General features: G+C 35.7%; 1 protein-coding gene across 5 annotated transcripts in view; it reads right to left on the reverse strand.

The window, feature by feature from the left end:
• Positions 1–25,010, reverse strand: part of SEC24B (SEC24 homolog B, COPII coat complex component) — a 112,457-nt gene that overhangs the window by 10,811 nt on the left and 76,636 nt on the right. For all 5 annotated transcript variants that reach the window (XM_064285451.1, XM_064285450.1, XM_064285453.1 and 2 more), the window contains 15 exons: positions 23,711–23,813; positions 21,322–21,448; positions 20,480–20,589; positions 17,755–17,867; positions 15,069–15,187; positions 14,646–14,701; positions 14,181–14,387; positions 12,660–12,783; positions 11,437–11,595; positions 10,542–10,715; positions 9,112–9,222; positions 7,476–7,651; positions 6,728–6,865; positions 5,869–5,973; positions 4,727–4,819 (listed from right to left, as the gene is read on the reverse strand). In XM_064285451.1, the coding sequence (XP_064141521.1) occupies positions 4,727–4,819; positions 5,869–5,973; positions 6,728–6,865; positions 7,476–7,651; positions 9,112–9,222; positions 10,542–10,715; positions 11,437–11,595; positions 12,660–12,783; positions 14,181–14,387; positions 14,646–14,701; positions 15,069–15,187; positions 17,755–17,867; positions 20,480–20,589; positions 21,322–21,448; positions 23,711–23,813 (1,915 nt within the window). The remainder of the gene's footprint in view (positions 1–4,726; positions 4,820–5,868; positions 5,974–6,727; positions 6,866–7,475; positions 7,652–9,111; positions 9,223–10,541; positions 10,716–11,436; positions 11,596–12,659; positions 12,784–14,180; positions 14,388–14,645; positions 14,702–15,068; positions 15,188–17,754; positions 17,868–20,479; positions 20,590–21,321; positions 21,449–23,710; positions 23,814–25,010) is intronic.

Raw genomic sequence — 25,010 nt, forward strand, 5'->3', positions numbered from 1 at the left:
CCATTCTATCCAGGACCTTCTATTGAGTCCCTGGTCAGAACCAGTGGTAATGGTAGCTGGGAACCATCTAGTTCTTTTTTAGGAATCGTGGTTTGTGTGGGCTATTTAGTCTTATGGGCTAGTGTCTTCTTTGAGCCTTTGGTTTCCTCCTCTTTTGCTCCATAAAAGTAGAGACCAATAGTTCTATCTTAGATGGCTGCTCACAAGCTCTTAAGACCGCAGATGATACTCACTGAACTAGGATGTAGAACGTTATCTTTTTTTATTGTGCATTAGATTAAAGTTTACAGAGAGACTTTCTCATTTGATAGTTTGGTTTTAGTCCCTACAATGTGTGATTTCCACCCCCTTCCTGCCTCCTCATCTCTGCTTTTGGGCAAATACTGCCCTTTCAATCTCTTAAAATTGATTGTTCTAAGGAGTACATTCCTCTCTGGTGTTACTGTTTATTTTATGGGCCTGTCCATTGTTTGGCTAGAAGGGGGTCTCCAGGAATGGCTTCAGTTCCAGGTAAGAAGAGTGTCTTTCTTAGGGCCATAGTCTCAGGGGTTCCCCCAGTCTCTATCAGATCATAAGTCTGGTCTTTTTTGTGAATGTGATTTTTTTGTTCTCCATTTTTCTCCCGCTCTGTCTGGAACCCTCTGTTGTGATCCCAGTCACAGCGGTCAGTAGTGGTAGTCAGGCACCATCTAGTTCTTCTGGTCTCGGGGTCATGTAGGCTGTGATTCACGTACTATAAGAACATTATCTTTATGATCTATGCTAGGCCAATTGACTAAGTAGTTTCCCTAGAATATGATACTAAGCCTTTTAACCCAGTACCCAGTAAACCAATCCTCCTAGTTGTTTGGGAAGTCTCTGTAACTAGGAAGCCTCTGTAACTATAACCCGTATGTGTTTTGCTTTATATATATATACATACATATACATATATATATATATGTATGTATATATACGCAGCACACACAGGAGTCCTGGTGGCACAGTGGTTAAGAGCTTATCTGCTAACCAAAAGGTGAGCCATTCAAATCCACCAGTCATTCCTTGTAAACCCTATGGGGCAGTTTTATTCTGTCCCACAGGGTCACTATGAGTTGCAATCAACTTGACAGCAATGGGTTTGGTTTGGTATGCAACACACACAAACGTGTGAATATATCTACGTCTACAGACACAACTATACATGCACATGTATTTGCTCACATATGTCTTCCTATATACATATATGCATACATATTTACCTGTGTAACCACATATATTTTTTGGTTATTGTTACTGTTGTTGCAAAATTGTATATGTTATAGTATTTATCGAAATTATCCCTTTTTCTTGTGTACTTATTAGTGTCTCTATTTACTTTGGTCAAGTTATGCTGACTTCATCCATATTTGGTATTGTCTTTCCCATCACCAAAAATAACAAGTGTCTACTATCTAGAAAGAGCTCCACTCTTCCTCTCTACTATCTAAAAAGAGCTCCCCTCTTCCCCTCCCTCTCATTCCTGGTAACCATCAAAGAACGTTGCTTTCTGTGTGTATATCTATTTTGACATTTTATAATAGTGGGACCATACAATATCTGTTCTTTTGTGATTGACTTATTCCACTCAGCACGTCCTTCAGATTCATCCATGTTATAAATGTTTCACGGGCTCCTCACTATTCTTCATGGTTGCGTAATATTCCATTGAATGTATGTACCACAGTTTACCAATTCATCCATTAATGGACATTCGGGTTTTTTCCATCTTTTTGCTATTGTGAATAATGCTTCAATGAACATAGGTGTGTATATGTCTGTTCATGTCACTGATCTTATATCTCTTACACATACCTAGGAGTGAGAGTGCTGGATCATAGGATATTTCTATTTCTAGCTTTTTGAGGAAGCACCATACCTTTTCCATAGCGGTTGTACCATTTTACAATTCCACTAGCAATGTATAAGAGTTCCAATCTCCCACAACCTTGCCAGCATTTGTTGCTTTCTGTTTTTTTGATCACTGCCATTTTTGCAGGGTTGAGATAGTATCTCATTGTAGTTTTGATCTGCATCTCTCTAATGGCTAACAGTTGAGAGCATCTTTTCACGTATTTGCTGACCATCAGAATACCCTCTTTGGTGAAGTGTCTGCTCATGTCCTTAGACCATTTTTTGACTGGACTGTTTGTCTTTTTGTTGTTGACGTTTTCTATATATTTTAGAGATTAGACCCTTATCCGATAAAACATTGCCAAAGATTTTTTCTGAGTTTATAGGTTCTCTTTTTACTCTCTTGATGAAGTCTTTTGATTAGTCCAAGTATTTAATTTTTAGTATGTTCCTGTTATCTAATTTATCTCCTATCATCCATGTGTTTTTAGTTGTGTTTGATAGGCTGTTTATGCCGAAAATTAGGTCCCCTAGTTTTGTCCATATGTTATCTTCCAGGAATTTTACAGCTTTAGCTTTAACATTTAGGTCTTTGATCTATTTTGAGTAAGTTTTTGTGCATGGTGTGAGATATGAATGCTGTTTCATTTTTTTTACAAATAGACATCCAATTCTGCCAGCACCATTTGTTAAAGAGACTGTTTCTTCCCCATTTTATGGGCTTCAACCCTTTGTCAAAGATCAACTGTCCAGAGATGGATGACTTCTGGGTTCTCAATTCTATTCCACTGGTCTATGTGTCTACCACTGAACCAATACCAGGCTATTTTGATTACCATGGGTGTATAGTAAATTTTGAAATCTTCTTCTTCAATATTGCTTTAGCTATTTGTGGCCTCTTTCCTTTCCATATAAAGCTGGAGATTAATTTTTCCATTTCATCAAAGAATGTTTTTGGGGTTTTCATCAGGACTATGTTATACCTATAGATCACTTTGGGTAGTATTGACATTTTCACAATGTTAAGTCTTCCAATCCATGAGCATGGAATGTTCTTCCATATATGTAGATCTCTTTTAGTTTCTTGCAGTAGTGTTTTATAGTTTTCCTTGTGTAAGTCTTTTACGTCCCTGTTTAAGTTTATTCCTAGTTATTTTATCCTTTTTGGCGCCATTGTAAAAGTATTATTTTCTTGCCTTCCTTTTCAGAATCCTCCTTCTCAGTGTAGAAGAACTCTGTCAGTGTGATTTTTATGTGTTGATCTTGTACCCTGCCACTTGGGTGAATCCTTCTATTAGTTCCAATAACTTTCTTGTGCAGTCTCTGGGATTTTCTACATATAGGATCATGTCATCTGGAATAAGGATAGTTTTACTTCTTCCTTTCCAATACAGATGCCCTTTATTTCCCTTTCTTGCCTTATTGCTCTGCCTAGGAGTCCCAGTAGAATTTGAGTAAGAGCGGTGATAAAAGATATCCTTGTCTCATTCCCACGCTCAAGGGGAATGCTTTCAGTCTTTCTCTGTTGAGAATAATGTTGGCTACTGATTTTGCATATATGCTACTCCATTCTCTTCCTCAGCCATTTGAAATGCGATCTTTACTACACTGTAATTTTCACGAACTAGATCTATTTCTGAACTGTTTTCTGTTCCACTGATCTGTTTACCGTGTATCATAGTGCTTAAATAATATATAGCTTTAAAATAAAATTTACTATTTTACTTGGTAGGACTCATTTTTCATACGCTTTCCTCACTCACTAGTACTATTCTCTTTTCAAACTTCTCTCATTGTCCTCACTTGTTAATTCCAAGAAATGAAGTCTGGTGCTAATTTGTCAAAATACAAAAACAAACAAAATCTCATAAAAATCAAACAACAAGAGATTGTAATAAGGATTACACTGAATTTATATTAATTTCAGGAGAAATGATGTATTTACAATATCCAAGAATAAGGTAGTACTTTCAAATTAATTAAATATTAGAACTGCTTTCAGAATTGTATTTCCCTGGCGTTAACACATACACAGTAAAAGCCGGCTGAAAAAATTATGTTTATCATCAGCAAAATAATTTAAATCAAAAGTAAAAGTTGTCAGAAAATAGTCTGGCAGTCCCTCAAAAAGTTAAACACAGAGTTACCATATGACAAAGCAGCTCCACTCACAGGCATATACTCAAGAGAACTGAAAATATATGTTCACACAAAAACTTGTACACAAAGTTTATAGCAACATTATGCACAATAGCCAAAAGGTGACAACAATCCAAATGTCCATCAATATTAGATGAGTGGATTAAAAAAATGGTAGGTCCATAGAATGGAATACTACTCAGTAACCAAAACGGGATGAAGTATAGACACGTGCTATAAACCAAAAGCCAAACCAGTTGCTGTCCAGTCTATTCTGACTCATAGTGACCCTACAAGACAGAGTAGAACTGCCCCATACGGTTTCCAAGGATCAGCTGGTGGACTTGAACTGCCAACTTTTTGGTTAGCAGCCAAGCTCTGAACCACTGTGGAAAACATGCTAAGTGAAAGAAGCCAGACACAAAAGGCCACATATTGTATGATTCAATTTATATGAAATATCTAGAACAGGCAAATCCAGAGACAGAAAGCACATTAGTGGTTGCCATGGGGTAGGGAGAGGGAAGAATTGGGAATTAAGGGTTTCTTTTTGGAGTGATGGAAATGTTCTAAAATTAGATAATAGTGTTAGGTTGCATACTAAAAAATTACAGAATTTTATACTTTAAAAAGGTTAAAATGTTGAGTTTTATGTTATGTGAATTTTGTCTCAATTAAAAACAAACAAAGTTAAAGTTGTAAAAAATCTACTGACCATTTTCTGTGGTATTGATACAAAATTAGGATATCCAAGCACATCCTCTATGAAGTTGTTGTTGCAGCTTTTTCCAATCCAAATGTAAAAAGTCTAAAAACAAAAAGCAACAAAATATTACAACTCCCTAATCAGCCAAGACAACCCAATAGCTATGTTGTTGTTGTTGCTGTTGTATGCTATTAAGTCAATTCTGACTCACAGCAACTCAGGTCTCACAGAGTAGAACTGCCCCATAGGGTTTCCTAGGCTGTAATTTTACAGGAGGAGGTTGCTAGGTCTTTTCTCCTGTGGAGTCGCTGGCAGGCTTGCACCACCAACCTTCAGTTAGTAGCCAAGCATTGAACCAGGACCTTCTAAAAATTATAACGTATAAAAGAGGTAAAGTGTACAATTTCAAATAAAGTAGGAACGAACATAAAAATAAAACCTCTAATTGGTAAATTGTGAATCTAAATCCAGTAATCAACAGTGGTTCATAACTTCTTTGTTTAAAATTCAAGGTTTCTGATAAAATTCATTTTACTTTCTTTCTCACTTTTTTCTAAAAGGAATGAATGCTTTAATCTGGATAACTGATTCACTCTCTTTTCCATACACTATTGCAATGACTGCCTCTTTAATTCATGATTTTCCCCTCTTCTGTGTCTGCTGAAATTCTTTTCCTGTTCAGGACGGTATACTCATGAAGCTATCTTGAAGATTTGACACCCTCACCACCACCCAATGACTTCTCCTGCACTCCTAATAATTAATGTGATTTCCAACAATGCCTGTAAGTTGAACTAGACAAACTATGCGGTACCCTTGAATTTTATGGTTCTAAATGATAAATTTAAAAAAAAAAAAAATTTTTTTTTAAAATAATAAAGTCCTTGAAGATAGGACCTTATCTCTTCATTTCTCTTTGTCAAGTACATACAATCCATGATAAGAAAATGCATTAATCTATGATAATAAAATGATACTCAACTATAAAAGTCTAAAATAAATTGACCTCTTGTGCCAGTTGCCAATGTACTCCCTCTCAGCTCCCAATCTACCTTTCACTGCCTGCTCTGTGATAATAGAGCTGGGCCCTGTGTTTCTCTTCCTTTTGTCAGCTAGCACAGTATTAAACTTTGTCAGAAGAGAGTGCTTACATAGCCACAGTCCATAAGGAAAGCACCTTCTCTTGTCAGCTTCTCTGCGGACAATTTTTGAAGAGGTGGCTGAGGTACAACCCTGTCATTAACATGTATTGCACCCTGAAAAGAAAAAGAATGTGAGTGAGATTGTATCACTGTCATCACAGTTCAGAAGCTAATGGTCACTGCATCTCCATGAAATGCTGAAAAATGACATCTGACAATTTTACAGGATGCACATGATTATTGATAATACACTACCACCATGGCTGTATAATCAAGACAGTCAAATATATTCCAGTTATAAAGGTAAAAACATAAATATGTAAAACAATCTATCATATTTACCTTTTGGGGTCAGGATATATTAAAAAGCAGTTGAATGTATGGCATAGCAAGCTAGTTTTTTACATTTCTCTAGTAAGACAATACAGAAAAGATTCCAAAGAGTATAGTTTTAGCACAAGAAAAAAAGACACTACACACTTGCATACTAGAATTATATATAGTTGGATACAGTATGATCAAAACTGCAATATGATCATATCAGAAACAGCCAATATCTACAAAATATAGATGGCAATGTTCACTCTATAACTTAATTTTTAACAAATACCATAACCAAAACTATAAAGTGAATAACTTCCGACATAAAACTATTTCTGAAAACTCTATAACCATAGATAGTGTTTGATAGTCCTATCTTCCAATCAGATCCATAGCTAGTGTCCTTATTTAATCTGTTACCACCATAGAGGGAGGGGGGAAATGATGGAAAAAACTATTCATAACACATTATCACCTTAGCTATTGAATCAAGACAGTCAAATGTATTCAAATTTAAGTATTTCCAATGCACAAAAAGAAGTCATACCTCATCTGTCAATCTGTCTATCCTGTATAAGTTGGGATGAATCATTTTCATTAGATGAACAAGTGGCTGTGACTTTATCTGGCACATGGCATATACACGATCATCCAGGCGTGTGCTTGTACCAGTCCTAAATGCTTTCTACAAGGAAAAACATGTAAGTTTTTCAAGTAAAACATAAGGACAGTGGACAAATATGAACACGAATATATACCATCAATCACAGAAAAAGCATGACCTTCAAAGCCAAGCAGACCTGGATTCATGCTCAGCTCTGACATTTAATAGGTGGAACGTGACACCGAGCAAGTTACTCAGCTTCTCTGAGCTATACTGTCATCAGAAGACAAGCATGGAAAATAACCTCTTTAGGCTGTTGTAAAGATTAAATAAGCTGATGTTAACAATAAAACATGAGGCCTGACACAAGGAAAGACGTTCAACAGACATCAGATCTTTTCCTCGGAGCCTCTTTCAAGAAGCACACGTTAAAAGCGTGCTGTGAGCGCACCGTGACTCAAGCTGCTCACACACACTACGGAAGCAGGCATTCGCCTTCACAAGAGTCATCAGCTACGTGAACACCTCTGCTTTCCACTGATCCTTTCCTAGTCTTCGAAACTCTGCAAATACTAAATAGCATAAATCTTTAATCATTAAAAAAAAAAAAAATCTGCGTTTCATCTCTTCACCTACGTATGTGACAATTAAAAGAAAAACTTTATTAAATATAACTATATATATTAGCTACCTGTTTGAGAAGGGCCAAAACGTAGAGAGGAAACAGCTTGAGGGCGCTGGGTGCTATCAACGCGGAGCGCTGTAGACTGGAGACGGTCGAGCCGTACGCAGACAACGAATCCACCACGGCATTCACTAAGGCATCTCTTGCATCTGACAGACTTGATGAAACTGATCGATCCACAGCTACAACCAAAACCAACCAAAATGAAAAGATATTTAACCACTAGCTTGCAATGAATGCCATCAGTAAGAGACAAAATTTCCATGCTTCATTTAAAAAAAAAACAAAAATTCAGTGTGTTGGCTAGAGATATGCTTCCTACTTGTTCCCTCATTTTACAAGTGTCTGATGATTACACATTATTTCTTAACTAAATCTGACTGAATAAATTAGACAATTAGAACAAGTCTACATTCTTTTGGAGTTTTTTTTTTAATCTCTCAAGTCTAAAAACACTGAGCCACTATTAACACTAGAGAATGTGTATCATCCATCTACTTCTGAAAAAGCCCTGGGGATGTTTCCATTATTGAAATGAAAGCCCCAAGTATAAATTATCATTTGTTTCCGTACAGCCAATGTAAATTCCTTAATCTGAGATACCCCTTGTGATCCTCTAAAACCTTCTTTGTCAAAGTATTCCCAGGTCAACAAATAAAAGAGAGAGTAAACCGGACTTAGGCCTTCTCAGACACTGGTGAGCCAGGTATCAGAGTGAAACTGATTTTCCTCAAGCACATATTTTACTAAAATATAGGGATAATCTATATGTATGTCCAAGTATTAAAAATAAAATTACATGTATAATTAATTTGAAATCTAGATATAAAATGATTCTTAAAATTGGGATCCCTTAGTAAATGCTACTTTAATTCTCCTCCAAGTAACACTGACTGTTTTGTCTTCAGGACTATATGGAAAACAGCAAGGCTCATTTCATGTCCAAACTCATCTAGAAGGCAAATCCATTAAAAGCAAAACAAAAAACTCAACATTTTCTTAATTCCTTAAAGGACTGTTTTTTACTTTGTTTTTTTAACTTACATACAATAAAATTTACTTTTTCTGGTGTATGGTTCTATGGTTATTACGTAGCAAATCCACAATTGTGTAATCACTACCACAAGATACAGAACAATTCCATCACCCCCCAGAAGTCCCCCTGTGCTGTCCCTTTGTAGTAAAACCCTTCCCCTACCCTCACCAGCCCCTGCCAATCACTGATCTATTCTCCAACCCTATAATTTTCCCTTTTCTAGAATGTCATATAAATGGAATTATATATATGTAGTCTTTTGGGTCTAGCTTCTTTCACTTAGCATAATGCTAAGTAACTCATCCATGTTTGTTCATGCATCGATAGCTCACTTTTCTTCACTGCTGAGTTGCATTCCACTGTATGGATGCACCGTAATTTGTTTATACATTCACTGGTTGAAGGAAATATGAGTTGCTAGCAGTTTTTAGTGATTATGAATCCTCCAAAAGATTTTTAAAGAATTAGTAAGAAATATAAGAACAGTCCAATTCATACTGCAGTAAATGAAAATGTAAAACAAATACTTTCAAAAAGGGAGTTCTAGGGTTAAAATAAAAATGCCCTAAACATAAGTTTCACCTGTTCCCTCACTTTTTTACTCACCCATATTTGCCAGAAGGCAGATGGCAGCTTGTACATCCACTCCTGCATACACGTCTGCTAGTGAACTTACCACTGGCAAACAAAGTGTGTGTACTCTAATCCTCCGCTCACCTAAACAAAACGATGAAGAAATGTCACTGCAAGATACGTTACACCAAGAAAGAAATAAAATGAACAGGTCAAAATTTTATTCAAGTTATTATTTTGATGAGATTAAATCATCAACCGAAGTTTGAAATGTAAAAACAAAGTCTTACAACTAATAGGTTTGAAAGCAGATTAAACACTCTCTGAAGTCCCTGTGTGGTGCAAATGGTTAATATGCTGGGCTGCTAACCAGAAAGTTGAAGGTTCAAGTCCACCCACAGTTAGTTGCCTTGGAAGACATGCCTAAAGATCTACTTCTGAAAAAGCAGCCACTGAATACTTGATGGAGCACCGCTCTACTCTGATACACACGGGGGCGCCATGAGTCAGAGTCGACTTGATGGCAACTGGTAAACACTCTAAATCTGAAGGCAGACTAGGAACAATGTATTTTGTATCTAGTTGAACAATAGTGTCTTAGTTATCTAGTGTTGCTAAAACAGAAATACCATTAGCGGAGAGCTGTAACATTTCCTCACAGTAAAGCAGGCTAAAAGTCCCAATTCAGGGTGTCAGCTCCAGGGAAAGGCTTTCTCTCTCTGTTGGCCTTCTCATCAATTTTCCCCCAGACTAGGAGCTTCTCCGGGCAGGGCCCCCGGGTTCAAAGGATGTGCTCTGCTCCCAGCACTGCTTTCTTGATGGTATAAAAGGTCCCCGTCTCTCTGCTTGCTTCTCTCTTTTATATTTCAAGAGATTGCCTCAAGACACAATCCAATCTTACAGACTGAGTCCTGCCTCACTAACACAACTGCCACCCATCCTCCCTCATTAACATCATACAGGCAGGATTTACAACATACAGGAAAATACCGGGAATCATGGCCCAGCCACATTCATACACACGTTTTTTGGGGGGACATAATTCAACCTGTGACAAATAGGTTCTGCCTTTTATTTTAATGTCACGCATTCTAAATTATATCCAATAGTTAAATATAAGAAATATAAATAATAAATAAAGGCCTTAACTGCTACGCAGAATTTTTTATTTTATGGGGCAAGAAGTAATGCTAAGGATGGCACAGTTGGATCTTGCATGAGAGGTTTACCAGAAGCATATGCTACTGTGAACACAGGCCTTCCATGAGTCTAAAAAGATATTATTTAAAGATTCAAATATAAGAGTTAAAAAAAAAAAAAAAAGAACTACATATATTTGAGTAACTAATGTAAATTCCATTACTTCCTACTGAATGTTCATTCTTCCTCCTCAGTACTAAAGAGCATGTGAAAGGAGGGGTGAGTTACTGCTGCAGGCTATAATTAATTTCTGTTAACACTACCTTTGCTTGATGTATATAACAGGGCTGTTTGAAAGCACACTAAAGAAGTATCTGTTAAATTTTCTTCAATTGATAGCTGTACCGCAAATCCAGCATCAGGATTGATATTGGCCAGGGATAACAAATCAGTGGAACGAACGAAGAAGTTTCCATGAAAAGTGTGCATTGAAAGACCTATGAAACAAAAATCTAGATATAAAACATGAAGTAACACTAGTATGTTTACCTCAGGCTAAAGTTACTTTGGAAAGTCAAAGATGCCTCTGAATTTGAACCAAGAGGATAACTGAAGAGGTAGGGTTGGAGTGTGGGTTGAGGTTCTAAAACACTAATACAAAAAAACCAATGCAGGTTATATCAAAGTGAGACTGTGTATTTAACTTGTACTGGTAACTAATCTTACTAATATTTTCTCATATATGATTTGAAGTCAGACAATGAGCAAACATACAAAATTAAACAAATGAAATTTACTGTACAGCTCATTTTAGATGTAAAATAAGGCATGAGAATCCCTAAAAACAAACATTCACACAGAACCAAGGAAATGTAGTTGAGGACTATTTCAATGATTACGCAGGCCAAGATCCTTAATTTGACAATTTTCTTTACAATCTTTCCTATTTCCTTAATTCTCCTTTTAAAATCAGTTCCAATATGGGCTTTCTTTTAGGTTTCTCTTTGAATAAAGCAAACCATTACTTTTGCCCACTTATTCAAGTTACATAAAAAAATTGGGCAATGATTAATCAGTAAGTATATATACTTTTTTACTTAAAACACCAGGTGACTCTACCTGGATCAAAAAGCAAATCCTCTATGGTAAGAAGTCATCGTTAGGTGTTAATTTTGACACAAGTATGTAACATAAAGCATAATTTTTATAATTTCATACCTTTAGTACACCTTATTCTCATAACAGCTTCAAATCCAATTTTTCTTGTGAGGTAACGTTTTAGGTCCTTTTGTAACTTCTCTGCTTGTGAAGGATTGTGAGTACAGTGGAAAGATGGATAATAATAGATGCACCCTGCAGAATACTTGGACATACAAGCTTTAGAGAGAAATTATAAAAAGTATTAGCTACAGAAACAATAATATACTACTTATTCATATAATAAGTACAGATCCTATATTCTGAAGAAATCTACATCATAATGAGAAAACCTAAGCTGTCAAAATAAGAATATATAAATTTGAGCAAACAAACATTGGTAAAATGTAACATATAATAAAGTTTACTGTTGAGCAGAATGGTTAAGGTAATCCTGCTATATTTGTGTTTGAATGCGAACCTCAAGGTTGACAGTTCGAACCCACACAGTGGTACCACAGAATAAAATCCCTAGAGATCTGCTTGCATTAAGATTATGGCCAAGAAAACCCTAAGGATGACTGTCCTGCCAGGGAACACAACAGCCAGTACTGGACAGAGCAGAAGAAAATCTTAGAACAGAATTCAAATTCATGTAAACAATCCAGACTTAATGGTCTCACAGAAACTTGAGGAGCCCCCCAAAACTATGGCCCCCGGACACTCTGTTAACCCAGAACTGAAACTATTCCCGAAGCCCACTCTTCAGACAAAGATTAGACAGGACTATAGGACAGAAGACAACACACGTGAGGAATGTACTTCTTGGTTCAATCGGATATGCAAGACCAAGTGGGCAGCTCCTGTCTAGGAGCAGGATGAGAAGGCAGGAAGAGACAGGAGTTGGTTGAATGGACACAGGGAACCCTGGGTGGAAACGGGGAGTGTGCTGTCAAATTGTGGGGGTTGCAATCAATGTCACAAAACGATATATGTATAAATTTTTGAATGAGAAATTAACCGGAGCTGTGAACCTTCACTGAAAGCACACACACACAAAAATCCTATGGAGCAGTTCTCCTGTGTAACACATGGGTGCGGGTTGCCATGAGTCAGAATCGACTCAACGGCAACACACAATAACAACAACATAGTACTTTACAGTTTACTAATTAATGTTCATAGATATTATCTTTTTAATTCACATGCCTTGCTACCCAACATATTGAGAGCTGAAGAGCTCAGATTTAATCATGTGTTAAAAATGTTTATGTAAACCCATAAAAACGACTGTTTCGCCTTACCTAGAGAAGCCAGATCGGAATATTGTGAACTTAAAAGGAACAGATCCACTGCAGTCTGCTGCCCTGAGCAATCTAAAGCAAGTTTCTTATAAAAATCAGTTGCAGGGCCAAGGTGCTGTACAACCTAAGTCAACAGATCACAAAGTAAGAGCCAGAAACCTTCAATTATGCACACATTTCACTCTCTCTTATAATAACGAAGAGAATATTCGCTGTTCCTTATCAAACTAAGGAGGAGTTTTTTCAATGTCTGGGCAGTTGGCGAATATTTTCAATAATAAAAATAGCTAACATTTATAAAGCAGTTACTGTGTACCAGCACTGTTTGAGATGCTTTATATAAATTAACTTATTCAATCTGCATAATGGTACATATCATCTCAGGGTTTTCATTATCTTTATTTCACAGAGAAAGAAACTGAGATGCGCAACAATTAAGTAACTTGACCAAGATTACACGGCTATTGAGTGGTGGATACTAGAATATAAACCCAAGCAGTCTGACTCCAGAGTGAGTGGTGTAAACCATTATTACAAAGTATTACGTAACAACATGACAGAGTAACAAATTAAGGAAGATTTTTTTCCTCTTAGTATGAAGAAACTTGAGCTGAGAAGGAGGCACTGGAGACCAAAAGAATTAAAAATGCAAGAGAGAGGCTCCAAGTTCTTAATCACTATGTTATACTGCATATCAAAAAATGTTTTAATCCTTTTAATTAATTATTATATTAGAGTTTATTCAGATATGATGAAATATGTAAACCACAACAGATACTTAAGCTTTTGAGTCCAGCAGATGGAGAATATTTTTGAATGTCAAATGGGAAAAAAAAAAAAACCTGTATCAAAGAATTCAGTACATACCCATATAACAGCTTTCTCAGTTCAAAACACCAGTATTCTACAATGGACTGTTAGATCAATGAACTGAATGGTAGCTACACTTGTCAATGAATTTAAAAAACATATTTTCCCTAATTTATTTTGAAATTAGCTTTTTTTCTCAAAAGAAATTTAAAAGTATAATTTCTATAAAAATTAAAATATGGTGTCATTTTTCTTTAGCAAATTGGTAAAGAATGAAAAAGCAATGATATTTAATAGTGGCTAGAGGATGAGAGTCTTTAAGAGTGCAAGTTGATTTAAAAAACCCCATAAGTAAAATACACTAATAAATGTAAAATTTATCCTCTTTGAATCAGTAATTCCACCTCCAGGAATTATCCCAAGGAAAACCTGAACAAGTGACTAAAATTTATGACACTATCAAAACTCTTATTTGATTCACACTTCTAAGTAGTTTTAACAGTATTTTCTCATATAGAGTTTGAGGTCAGACAGAACTCACATACAAAACAATAATGAACACACTGCAATGCAAAAACAAAAAGATCATCTGAGTTACACTCTCCTACCTTTTTTTTTTTAATAATGAAGTAGAAAAGGAGAATAATGAACAAATAATTACAGGTAGAAAACACCATCCTGGATATGACAATGAAACTAAATATAAAATACCTTTGTACTCGACCTCTGATTAGGGTCTTCTCTGGACTGCAGAAGTCCGGCACCAATGGAAGGCAACTGTGTCTGAAATACAGACACACGGCCACCTGTTGGAGACATTAATTTAAAGGCAGCCTGAAGCGCAGGACCAAGGGCACTGTGCGTTTCTCTTGTATTGGTGAACATATTTGGTAATGCATTCAGTAAGTCTTTTATAAGCTGGGAAAACAAAGATTAAAAGTTGAGTTACTGAGAAGGCAAGGCAGTATTTTTCTTTAAAACATTCCAGAGTGTAGTATGTGCCTCTGCAGGTCATTCTGGGGACTGCAGCTGAGGAGTCAACAGATATGCTACCTACATTGTCTATTGTTTTCAATATTAATCGCAATATTCATATACCAAGTAAACAGATATTAAATATTTTAGTAGACAGTTGAAATAACAAATATTTTGATATTAAAAAAAAATCAATCTCACCTCTCTGCTTTCATATAGATTCACAAGTAAGCTATCTGGTGTAGGCAGAAAAACATCTATGGGGAAAAAATATATTTTAATCAATAAATAGAGTCAAAAGAATAAATTAAAAAATCTTAGCTTCTATCAGGTCACACATGTAATGTGTGCTATAATCTTGCTATATTAAATTAGCTATATGTATGTATACTCTCTAAATGTTATATATACATATGTGTGGTATGTATGTATGTGTAGGTATACACACACACAGATGCAAAAAACTTAGAATCAAATATTTCACAGGAATACAATTATTTTAAAATGAATACCAGAGTGTACTAAATCATCCTTACAACATATGATGAGGTGTACTATAAAATAAAGTAGCCCCAATTCTGAAGTCTGTAGTTAGAAAGACTTATTTTATAGCTCACGTCTTACCATCTATATCAGACACAATCAACATCTGAGGCTGTGATAATCCCTCTTGTAAATTGTAGAAATGAATAGTGCTATCAAAGGTCATGAATCCTATTCTTGTTCTTGAATCTCCAGGAAGCCTAAAGATAAAAATGATTTTAAATTCCAAGTGCTCAACAACATACTTATTACAAAAAATAAAGAGATGGTAAACTAAGTTTGTTGTTGTGTGCTGCTGAGTAAGTTCTGACTCATACTGATCCTATATGACAGAGTAAAATTGTTCCATATGCTTTCCTTATCTGTAATCTTTATAGGAGCTGATGACTAAGTCTTTTCTCCCGCAAAGCTGTGAGAGGATTCAAACTGCAGACCTTTCGGTTAGCAGCCGAGTGCTTAACCATTGTGCCATCAGGGTTCCATACACTAAGTTTAAGGATATTAAATGTACTTTTTTAAAGGGGACAGAAAAATTATCCCTACCTAAACCACATACATTAGAGAAGAGCAAGGATGATAATTCCATTTTCGGATGAAACCACTTACATATTTACAATTCATTCAAACTTCAAAAAACTGAACTATGTCAATATTCAAATAAGAATAAATCAAAACTAAAAATGACATGATTAAAGAAACAGAATTCTTGCTATCTTTTTTTAGAAACACACCTTTTAAAGTGAAAAGTTACTGATATTTTTAGCTCCCACATTACAATAGCTTATCTTGTTTAAGCATCTGAAGGACAGAACGACAAATGAGTACTTGCAAGAAAAATCAGATTTTAATGTGTAAATTTTAAAATAAAAATACATGTAAGGATATCTACCAACAAGCTTTTAAAAATCACTGTTTACTTACCTGTCAAACTTACTAATAAGAAATGGATGTCTTACTTGAGTATATTTCTGAGTACCACCAACTACGTTAACTCCACTTAGACACTTTATTTTTCAGCAAAGCCTTTAAAATGTTTTTGAGTATTAATGGGTGCCAAAATACAACATGGACCTAAGCAATAGACATTACTACTGTTATGCGTGACAGTGATAGATCAGGCTGTTCTGATAGCCCTCAGGCTAGGTCAGAACACATTTCAGAGAACAGAATGAAACAAATTACGTGTTTGTTCTGCTTCCCCATGCTGGTCAAGACTTACAACGTTTCTATAATCCACACTTTGAGATTTCGAAGGTCAATCAAGGCTATTTGTTACCCATCTGAGTCAGACAATTGGTCCACCTCAAGCTCAAAATACAGAGATGTGCTGGTACTGCTCCAGCATCAAACTCTCTTTTTTCTCAATGTTTCCAGAGCCCTTTCCAAAAACAAGTTACTTTATTATCACTATCCTTATCATATTTACTTATTTTATTGTGGTGAAAATATATATAACAAAGCATATGCCATTTCAATTAACTATCACATTTCCTTTTAAAATTTTCCCCATGCTTCTATTTTCTGCTACAATCAAATATAAACATTTTTTAAAAACTATTTTCCATTCCCAATTTTATCTGTTTCGTTTTGTGTAATCTATTTAATTTGCAAATAGTCATTCGTCTCTGTGTAATTTGTCACAGTGTACCTATCTGGGGCTATATCCTCACACGTTTTCAGCAGGCTAACTCTTCAGTCTCTGCAGGGTGGTCGTCTCCGTCACTCACTACTAAAGCTATTTCTGAAGTAAGCAGCTGTGACTACGACAAAGGTAAATACTTTGACCAACAGGAAACATAAAAACATTAAGTTACTAACAAACTAAAAGCAAATCATTAAATATCGCTGGATATTTTTATCTTGAATGAAATGTTATCAGTTTTATTCACAGGTCAACATCAGTGATCAGCAGACTATGGGGACTAGAACACAATTCAAAAGAACGAGGTTCTCAAACTCCAATGGGAGATGGGGGAGAACCTTCCAGAATTGCCTAGAGTACTTCTGACATCTCTACACATGTCAAGAACCAATGAAGTAGTGAGTGACTCTTACTGACAATCTTAAGGCAGATCTCTCCTGAGTGGTGGATGAAATAAAAGAGATGTACAAACAACTTTGTTTTCCAGAGATGTGGAAGCTCCCTTTTTAATGCTAAAGTGCTCCTGCCTGGCTGAAATTGGTAGACACATACGCAGGAATGAGAGCTAGGTATACGCAATCCACCTGCCTATTCTATATTCTGTTTCCATTTCTGCAATAGAGCTCATTAGTAATGTGCCAAATGAAAAGCTCAATTTCTGCTTTCCTGAAATACGCAGACAAAACTAATTTCCTTCCTCCCTTTATATTACTCACTTAGCACAATTATAACTAGTATATGAAAACCTTCCTTGCTCAGGAGTAAATTACAGCTAGGTTTCTCATTCAGATTCTGATGCTTGGGGGACCCCAGCCAGGTCAAGCTTTCTGGACTCCAGTGTTCAGAACTAGAGCTGCTACATCATAGGGATAAATCAGACAAGATCTCAATTCCCAACTAAATATTAAAAATTTATGATTTTATGATTCAGATACCCAGTCATCAGTCATAAAATAATCCAACTATTATATGGTAGGCAGGAAATACTCTTTTAATTCACAGAAAAATGTAATCCAACTTAATAAAAACCAATCCCGTAACTTCACATTTATATACACACTATGCATATAATACACACTGTGTCTGTAATACACACACATATTACGAGTAAAAAAAAATTCTTACTTGTCTAGATTTTCTAATAGTGACTGGCACAAAACTGTCAAATATCCAGCTTCTACTGCATTATGAGACACATCTAAAACAAACAAGTAAACTGCAGGTTGAGGAGGACGAAGCTGAAAGGAATAAAAATAATATAATTTATTTAGCTGGTACAGTTTGTTCTTTTTATATACTACTATTGACATTTACTGAGTATACTACACAACAGAACACATACACAAATAGGGCTGACGTTCTGGAAGATCTCATGTGCTAAGGAAAATGACCCTCCTCTCTCTTTCTTTTTTCCTTGTAAAGTTGGTTGTGGATGAACATGAGAAGGCAGTCATCACACACTAAGGGCTAAGTAGGTGGGCTGAAAGTTTTCCTGGTAAGGAGTACTGGTTAAGATATCTTTTAGAGAAAAACTGGGCCTGTGTATTATATTTAATGCTGAGTTCTATATCCCTTCCCTGCAGAAGTTTTAAAAACACACTTTTTAAAAATAAATATTAAACCTGCATTTGCGATGAGTACTAGCTATCAGGTCACCTGGTAGAGGCTGAATCCCAAGCCTAAGTGTAAAGACAGTCATTTTCGTTTGGAAATGGTTATTTCAAAACAAATGAAGGTTGTGAAGGAACTGATTACAACTTAAAAGAGACTTAAGAGACATATCAAATAAACATAATGTGGGGGCACTGAATGAATCTTGATTCAAATGAACCAAGAGGAAAAAAAACACTTCTGAGACAACAGGGGTAATCTGAACACATACTGGACATTAGGTGACATTAAGAAATTACTGTGAATTTTGTTGGTTGTGATGATAAGATATGTTTTTAAAAATGATTATGACATCTGGGATTAGCATTTAATAAAATCCAGGGTAGGTGAGGGAAAGCAGAGACTGGAGCTGGCTGGTGAATAAATAAAATACATTCAGCAAAGTGTTGATAATTGTTGAAGCTTGGTGATAGGTAAAAAGGGCTTATTAGACTATTTTCTTTGCGATACACTTGAAAATTGTCATAGAAAGTTAATATAAAAGAATTTAGACTCTTTTTTTTTTTTCTTTTTTTAATATGTCAAGTGTCATACAGGGTCATATGCCACTTCAATTAGATTAAGATTCCTACATAGCCAAGACAGAGTGGGAACATAAGTTATAATGACAAAAGTTGAGAATAAATGTATTAGAGTGGTCAAGAGAGAGTTCATTACAGTTAATATGGAAATAGAGAAGCAAATAGTTCTTAACTGAGCAGAGGCTAAATTAGACATAAAGGGCCATAAAGATTACAAATAATATATAAAGAAATGGCTAAGCACCAGGAATTTTATACACGCCAGCTGTTCCGGTCCACCTTTTTCAAATAAAAAAAAAAAAAACTTTTTCAAATAGCAGCACTTTAAATGTTTATGGACAATAAACATTAAAAATGAGGACACAGAAAAAAATATAATTATTATAATACATTAAAAATGAGCAGACATGATAAAGAAGATGAGCAGAATTTAGACCAAGAATTCATTTTTGTAAGCAGCAAAGAAAAAGATCTTAGATTCAGCATAATTAAAGAACAGGTAGAATTATATGACTGAATCAGAAAGAGAAAAATTAGAGTGAAGTCAATATCCATTTCTCTTAATATCTGTACTTGGTGAACTGGTAAGATGGTGATATTATTAAGAGCCTGGAAACTGTAGTTTTTGGCAAAAACATGAGCTTTGCTGTTTTGAGGGTCTTAAATGTCAAATAGTAAAGAGTATCTAAATTCATTCCAAGTAATCAAATCATGGCAACAAATTTTAGATATTAGTGCTAATCATAAAGTATTATTAACATTTCCTAGTGACAGTATACACTCTTCTAGGTCAAATATCTTTAGAATTTTCTATTTGTTAAATATAACCTTTCAGCATTATTATAAAATTCACACTTCTGGACAACTTAAATATCTGGACAAAAATTCACTTAACAGCAAATTACAACTTATCGACGTAGGTAGTCCCCGATTTACGACATGGTTGAGTTAGGACGAACCACACCTGTGACCTTTGTTTAGGTCCATCTTATCCTCAGTACTATGAGCTACAGACAACGCCGCAGCACATGATGTGCCGATGTTACAATTCTCAGGCGCTCACTCGAGAAGTTCAATGTTATTACTGGATTAGCTCAAGTTTTTTCTAAACTAAATCAGGAGTTTCAGCTGTTTGAAAAAATGGACCCAAGGGCTGATCACTTTGCTGAAGTAGATAGGTAGATTTGGGAAGCAGTGAGATGTTACCTCAAAATACAGGAATTAAAAAAGAAAAATACCATACAGACAACTCTTACTAATTTTCTGACTAGAAATGCTATCCCCATTGCCAGGGACAATCCAGGTGATCTAGACCTTCCACAAGTGGAATTATTACAGCAGCTGACAAAATGTCAATGTTGTTCTACTCTCCTTCCTGTCGGAGTATATTTTTATGATTTGTGCATTTTTTAACGTATATATGTACTAAAATACATCAGTAAGTTTATAAGTAATGTTTCCAACCCCAAAGACAAATGACGATTGGATTTATAAAGATACTGGTAATAAAAGGCAATAACGAAAACTTAAAAAAAAAAAAAGGTATTTGACTCACGTCAGTACCAACTGACAAATGAGTCGTCGGACCAGAAACCCATCGTAAATCGGGGTCTACCTGTAATTGTATCCCATGACTGATTTTAACACTGAATAGTTACCATGTAATCTGAAGAGGCAATGAACTCCACAGTTGAATTCTGAACTTCTGGTCGTTTATGAGGTTCACCGTATGATCGAGTAAGGGGATTGTACATAAATTCTTCAGGCACTAGATAAGAATTAGGAATCCAGCATAAATTTAGTAATACGATTTATAACACCTACACAACATACACATACAACACACGCACACATACATAACACGCCCTTAGAAATAAAACACCTCTATCATCAATATTTTTACGAGGTTTATAAAGAGTTCAGTAAACACTTTATGGTTAAAACTAGTCCCTTAAGCCCTCTTTAAAATATATATCTGAAGGATAAAACATTTATTTTCTGAAATCAGGGTACAAGTAACCTTCTTTCTTAGGTGCATGCCCTATTTGTTACACCGCATGACATGGAAAAAAAAAACAGATACAGAAACACAGATTTGAAAACAATTATAATAAGGGAAGGAAGCAACAGAGAGACAGGCACACATACACACAAATACACACGTGTACACTCATGTATGCAAAGGTCTACCTGAAATGAACGGACCATATACACAGATGACAATCTTAACTTGATAGGAACAAGCATAATAAATCTGCATGACCTCACCTGCATGGCATTCACTGTTTTTTAAATAAACTTTTTTAACTTTGCCCTCCCTGTCATTCTCCCCAGCGTCAATGACCCTCTGCCAGCCAAAATGAAGCTTCCTTAAACTATATTCTCTCCATTAAAAACAGCATGAAAGTTGTTTTTAAAGCAACGGGGGAAGAAATCAGGTAATGACAAAAATGTCAGAAAATAATATCAAAACAAATCATTTTAAGAATCTGAAACTCACCATCATTAACTCTATAGCACAAATTGCATTTCCATCTACGCTGATCAATGAAGGATACGAAAGGGTTGATATATGTTCGACAAGATCGGCACCTCACAATGGTATTCGATGTTATCACCGGTAATTGCTAGGAAGTAAAAATAAAGATGTTGTAGCAGAAGAGAGCACCCACCCCAGGGTAATTAAAACAACACTTCCTGCTTTGCTCCATATGCAGAACAGAAACCATAACTCTTTTCGGATGGTTTGAAATCGAAGCATTTTAAATATCCAGCAATGTGCCGTACAACGGAAACCCTAGTGGTGTAGTGGTTAAGAGCTATGGCTGCTAACCAAAAGGCTCAAAGTCCAAACCCGCCAGGTGCTCCTTGCAAACCCTATGGGGCAGTTCTACTCTGTCCTTTAGGGTCACTATAAGGCGGAATCAACTTGATGGCAATGGCTTTTTTTTTTGGGGGTGCTGAACGACACAAGTAGCTATCAAATTTTCTCTCGTCACAAACCATAAGATATTACTAAAATAAAGTTGTACCAAATGCAATAAAAGTTACTGACTGACAAGAAGAGCTTGATTGGCCAAGAAAATAATATAAGTCAAAGCTTGTCAGCTAGACTCATGAAATAATGGTGAGAAAGAAACATTAACCTTTGAGTATAAAAATATCCTTCTTTACTGACTGACTGCAACTGGCGCTAGACTATGAGGCACTGCTCATTATATAGCCAGAACCGGCCTGATGGGAACTGAGGCCAAAAAATACCAAACAGAATATGCCTTTTAAGAAAATACATCTCTTCATGCTAAGTTTGGAAAAAGAACTTTATTTTCAGTGTAGAAAATATAGAAGGGATGAAAACACATTGAGAAATCACATATTCTATCTCCCTGAGTTAACCCCTGTTAATATTTACTGTATTCCTCTCTGGCGTTTCTAAAAACACATAAACATACATTATTCATGTTTAATTTTTTTTCACATATACTACTTTTATTACATAAATAACTACGTATCAGTTATGAAAAATCAGGAAGTACAGTTAAATGAAGAGGGAAAAAAACCCCAAAAAACTCAGAATTCTATATCCCAGAGGAAGCTACTATAACAACTGAGAGTATATATGACTTCCAGAATGTATCATACATGGGATCTGGGTTTAGAGGGGGGGAAAAAAACTCACCTATGTATATAGGAAATTAATTATCTTGATTTAGAGATAAAGGCTACAATAGTAATTACAGGTGATCAAACAGTACTGAAAAATTCACGGTACTTATCACATATTATAATTACTTTATTTTTTATTCATTTTACTTTTTTCTATGCTTCCTAGTAGGAAAGGAAGCTTATTAACCTGTGTATCCTTACCATCTAGCATGATAGGTAATATTTGTTGGGTGAAGGTGAGCAAAAGAAACGCAGCAGCAGCAGAACAGGTAGAAAACCACAGTGGGAGAAAAGTGTGACTGAAAATACAACTTAGAAGTATAAATTAAATATCTCTGAAAAAACTATTTCTGAAAAATTTAGTTTAAATACAATGTATTTGCATGAAATGCCAGAAGGATGTATAAACAGCCAGCAAGCTGGGTATTAAACCAAACAGACCATGGAAACTTAAACAAGTAACGTTTTACGGTTCCTAGGTGGTGCAAACAATTTGCACTCGGCTGACGGCTGAAAGGTTGGTGGTTCAAACCCACCTAGCAGCACCATGGAAGAAAAAGGCCTGGCAATCTGTTTCCGTAAAGATTCTAGTCAAGAAAACCCTGTGGAGCAGTTCTACTCTATAACATATGGAGTCTCCTAAGTGACAATCAGCAACAAAAACAAGTAACGTTTCAATTCAACAGACTTGAAGCATTTGGATTTTGTTATTATTGGATTTATCTAATACCACTAAGAACAATCAGACAGTTTTCCTCCCAGGACTCCTGAAGTTGATCTACCCACTATGGCCTTTCCAATTTTCAAAACCACTAAATTTTCAGGCCTCATCTTTTGTAGAAAATGTTTTCTACTGTACCCAGAGGACATCACTCCCCAGACTATACTCACTACCTAAGTACCTCATAGAATTTGATCAATTACATATATTAATTATCCTGTGCACTTGTTTTTATATCTTTGTCCCTTGTTAGATAAGAACTTCTTAGGGGCAACGCCAGTGACTTAATCATTTCTGAATTACCAGTACTTGGTTCAGGGCCTGTAATAAAGCAGGCGGCTCAGAAAATGTTTGCTGAATTGAACTGGACAGAAATTATTATTTCCAACATCAAATAAAAGAAGGAAGATGACAAAAATTCTAAGAAACTATACAATCTAAGTATCCTGCACATAAGTACACATGTCAGCATTTAAAAATATTTAGAAATACGTTACTTTACCGTTAAGTCTCTGAAGGGATGTAACAACAATCCTAAAGGAAGTTTAGCTTTATTCAGTAAAGCCTGTGTCTGTGGAATATTTGTCAAAGTACACCGAAATGAACTGCAAAAACATAAATAACATGGACTAACGTTAGCTATGAGAAAAAAAAAAATACTCAAGTAGGTATGAGTTGTAGGTAATTAAGAATATTTAAGACCCGAAGTGAAAATCATTTGGGTATGTTGTGTAACTATAACCAGGAATGTCCTGATTCCTTCAAGGAGGCATGTGTCATGAATTTCAAAAGGCCTAAATTAAGGACACATCATTTTCATGGTAGAAAAATACAACACATTCAAGAGAAAACAATTATGCCATTATAAGTACCATGTAAGGTATGAATACGAGTAGAAAACCTGAATGAAAAGGCTTGTCTCTGCATCTTAAATGACACTGTTCCTCTTTTATTGCCCTTTATTTAGCTGTTGAGCTCTTATTATGAGCCTCATCAAAGTTAGCACTTCTTCTGAAACCACCCTCACTCCAGATTCCCCCAGTAGGAGGAATGACTTCCCCTCTGTTCTCTGAGATCTACTTACACCTCTACGCTATCAATTGACAGTTTCATTTGCTTTAGTTGGTTGTGTACCTTGCCTGTCTTCTCCATTTGAGATCAGAGATCATTTTGTCTTTGCGTCACCCTAGCATTGTTCCTCTCACAGAGTAAGTGCTCAATAAATATGTCGTATTAAGATCACTAGACAAAGAATCAAAGGAGCAGTCCAAGAGGCAAGAAGGAGAAATATCATGGAAATCAGAAGAGAAATTTTAAGAAGAGTGGGTAATATTATAATAGAGATATCTAGAATCGTAGGCATTTAGAAAACAGAACAAAAAGAATGAATGAATTTGGTAATAAGGAATTCAAATGTGATCTTTAAGAAATTCTGTAGAGTACTGAGGACTGATCTCATTCAGTAATTAGGGATAAGAATAAAAAGTATTAAGAATACAGCCACTGCTACCACAGTCATTATCTCCACCTACCAAGCATCTGGAAACCCTGGTGGCGTACTGGTTAAAGCTACGGCCGCTAACCAAAAGGTCAGCAGTTCAAATCCACCCGGCGCTCCCTGGAAACCCTACGGGACAGTTCTACTCTGTCCTACAGGGTCGGTATGAGGCGGAATCAACTTGACGGCAGTGGGTTTTTTTTTTTTTTGTTGTTTGGTTACCAAGCATTTACTATGTGCCAGATAACTTACCATAAAATACATGACGAAATTCCTGTTCTCTTGCCCCCCATTATCCAATCCA

Source organism: Loxodonta africana, chromosome 5, assembly GCF_030014295.1.
Source record: "Loxodonta africana isolate mLoxAfr1 chromosome 5, mLoxAfr1.hap2, whole genome shotgun sequence".
In the NCBI taxonomy this organism is placed as follows: domain Eukaryota; kingdom Metazoa; phylum Chordata; class Mammalia; order Proboscidea; family Elephantidae; genus Loxodonta; species Loxodonta africana.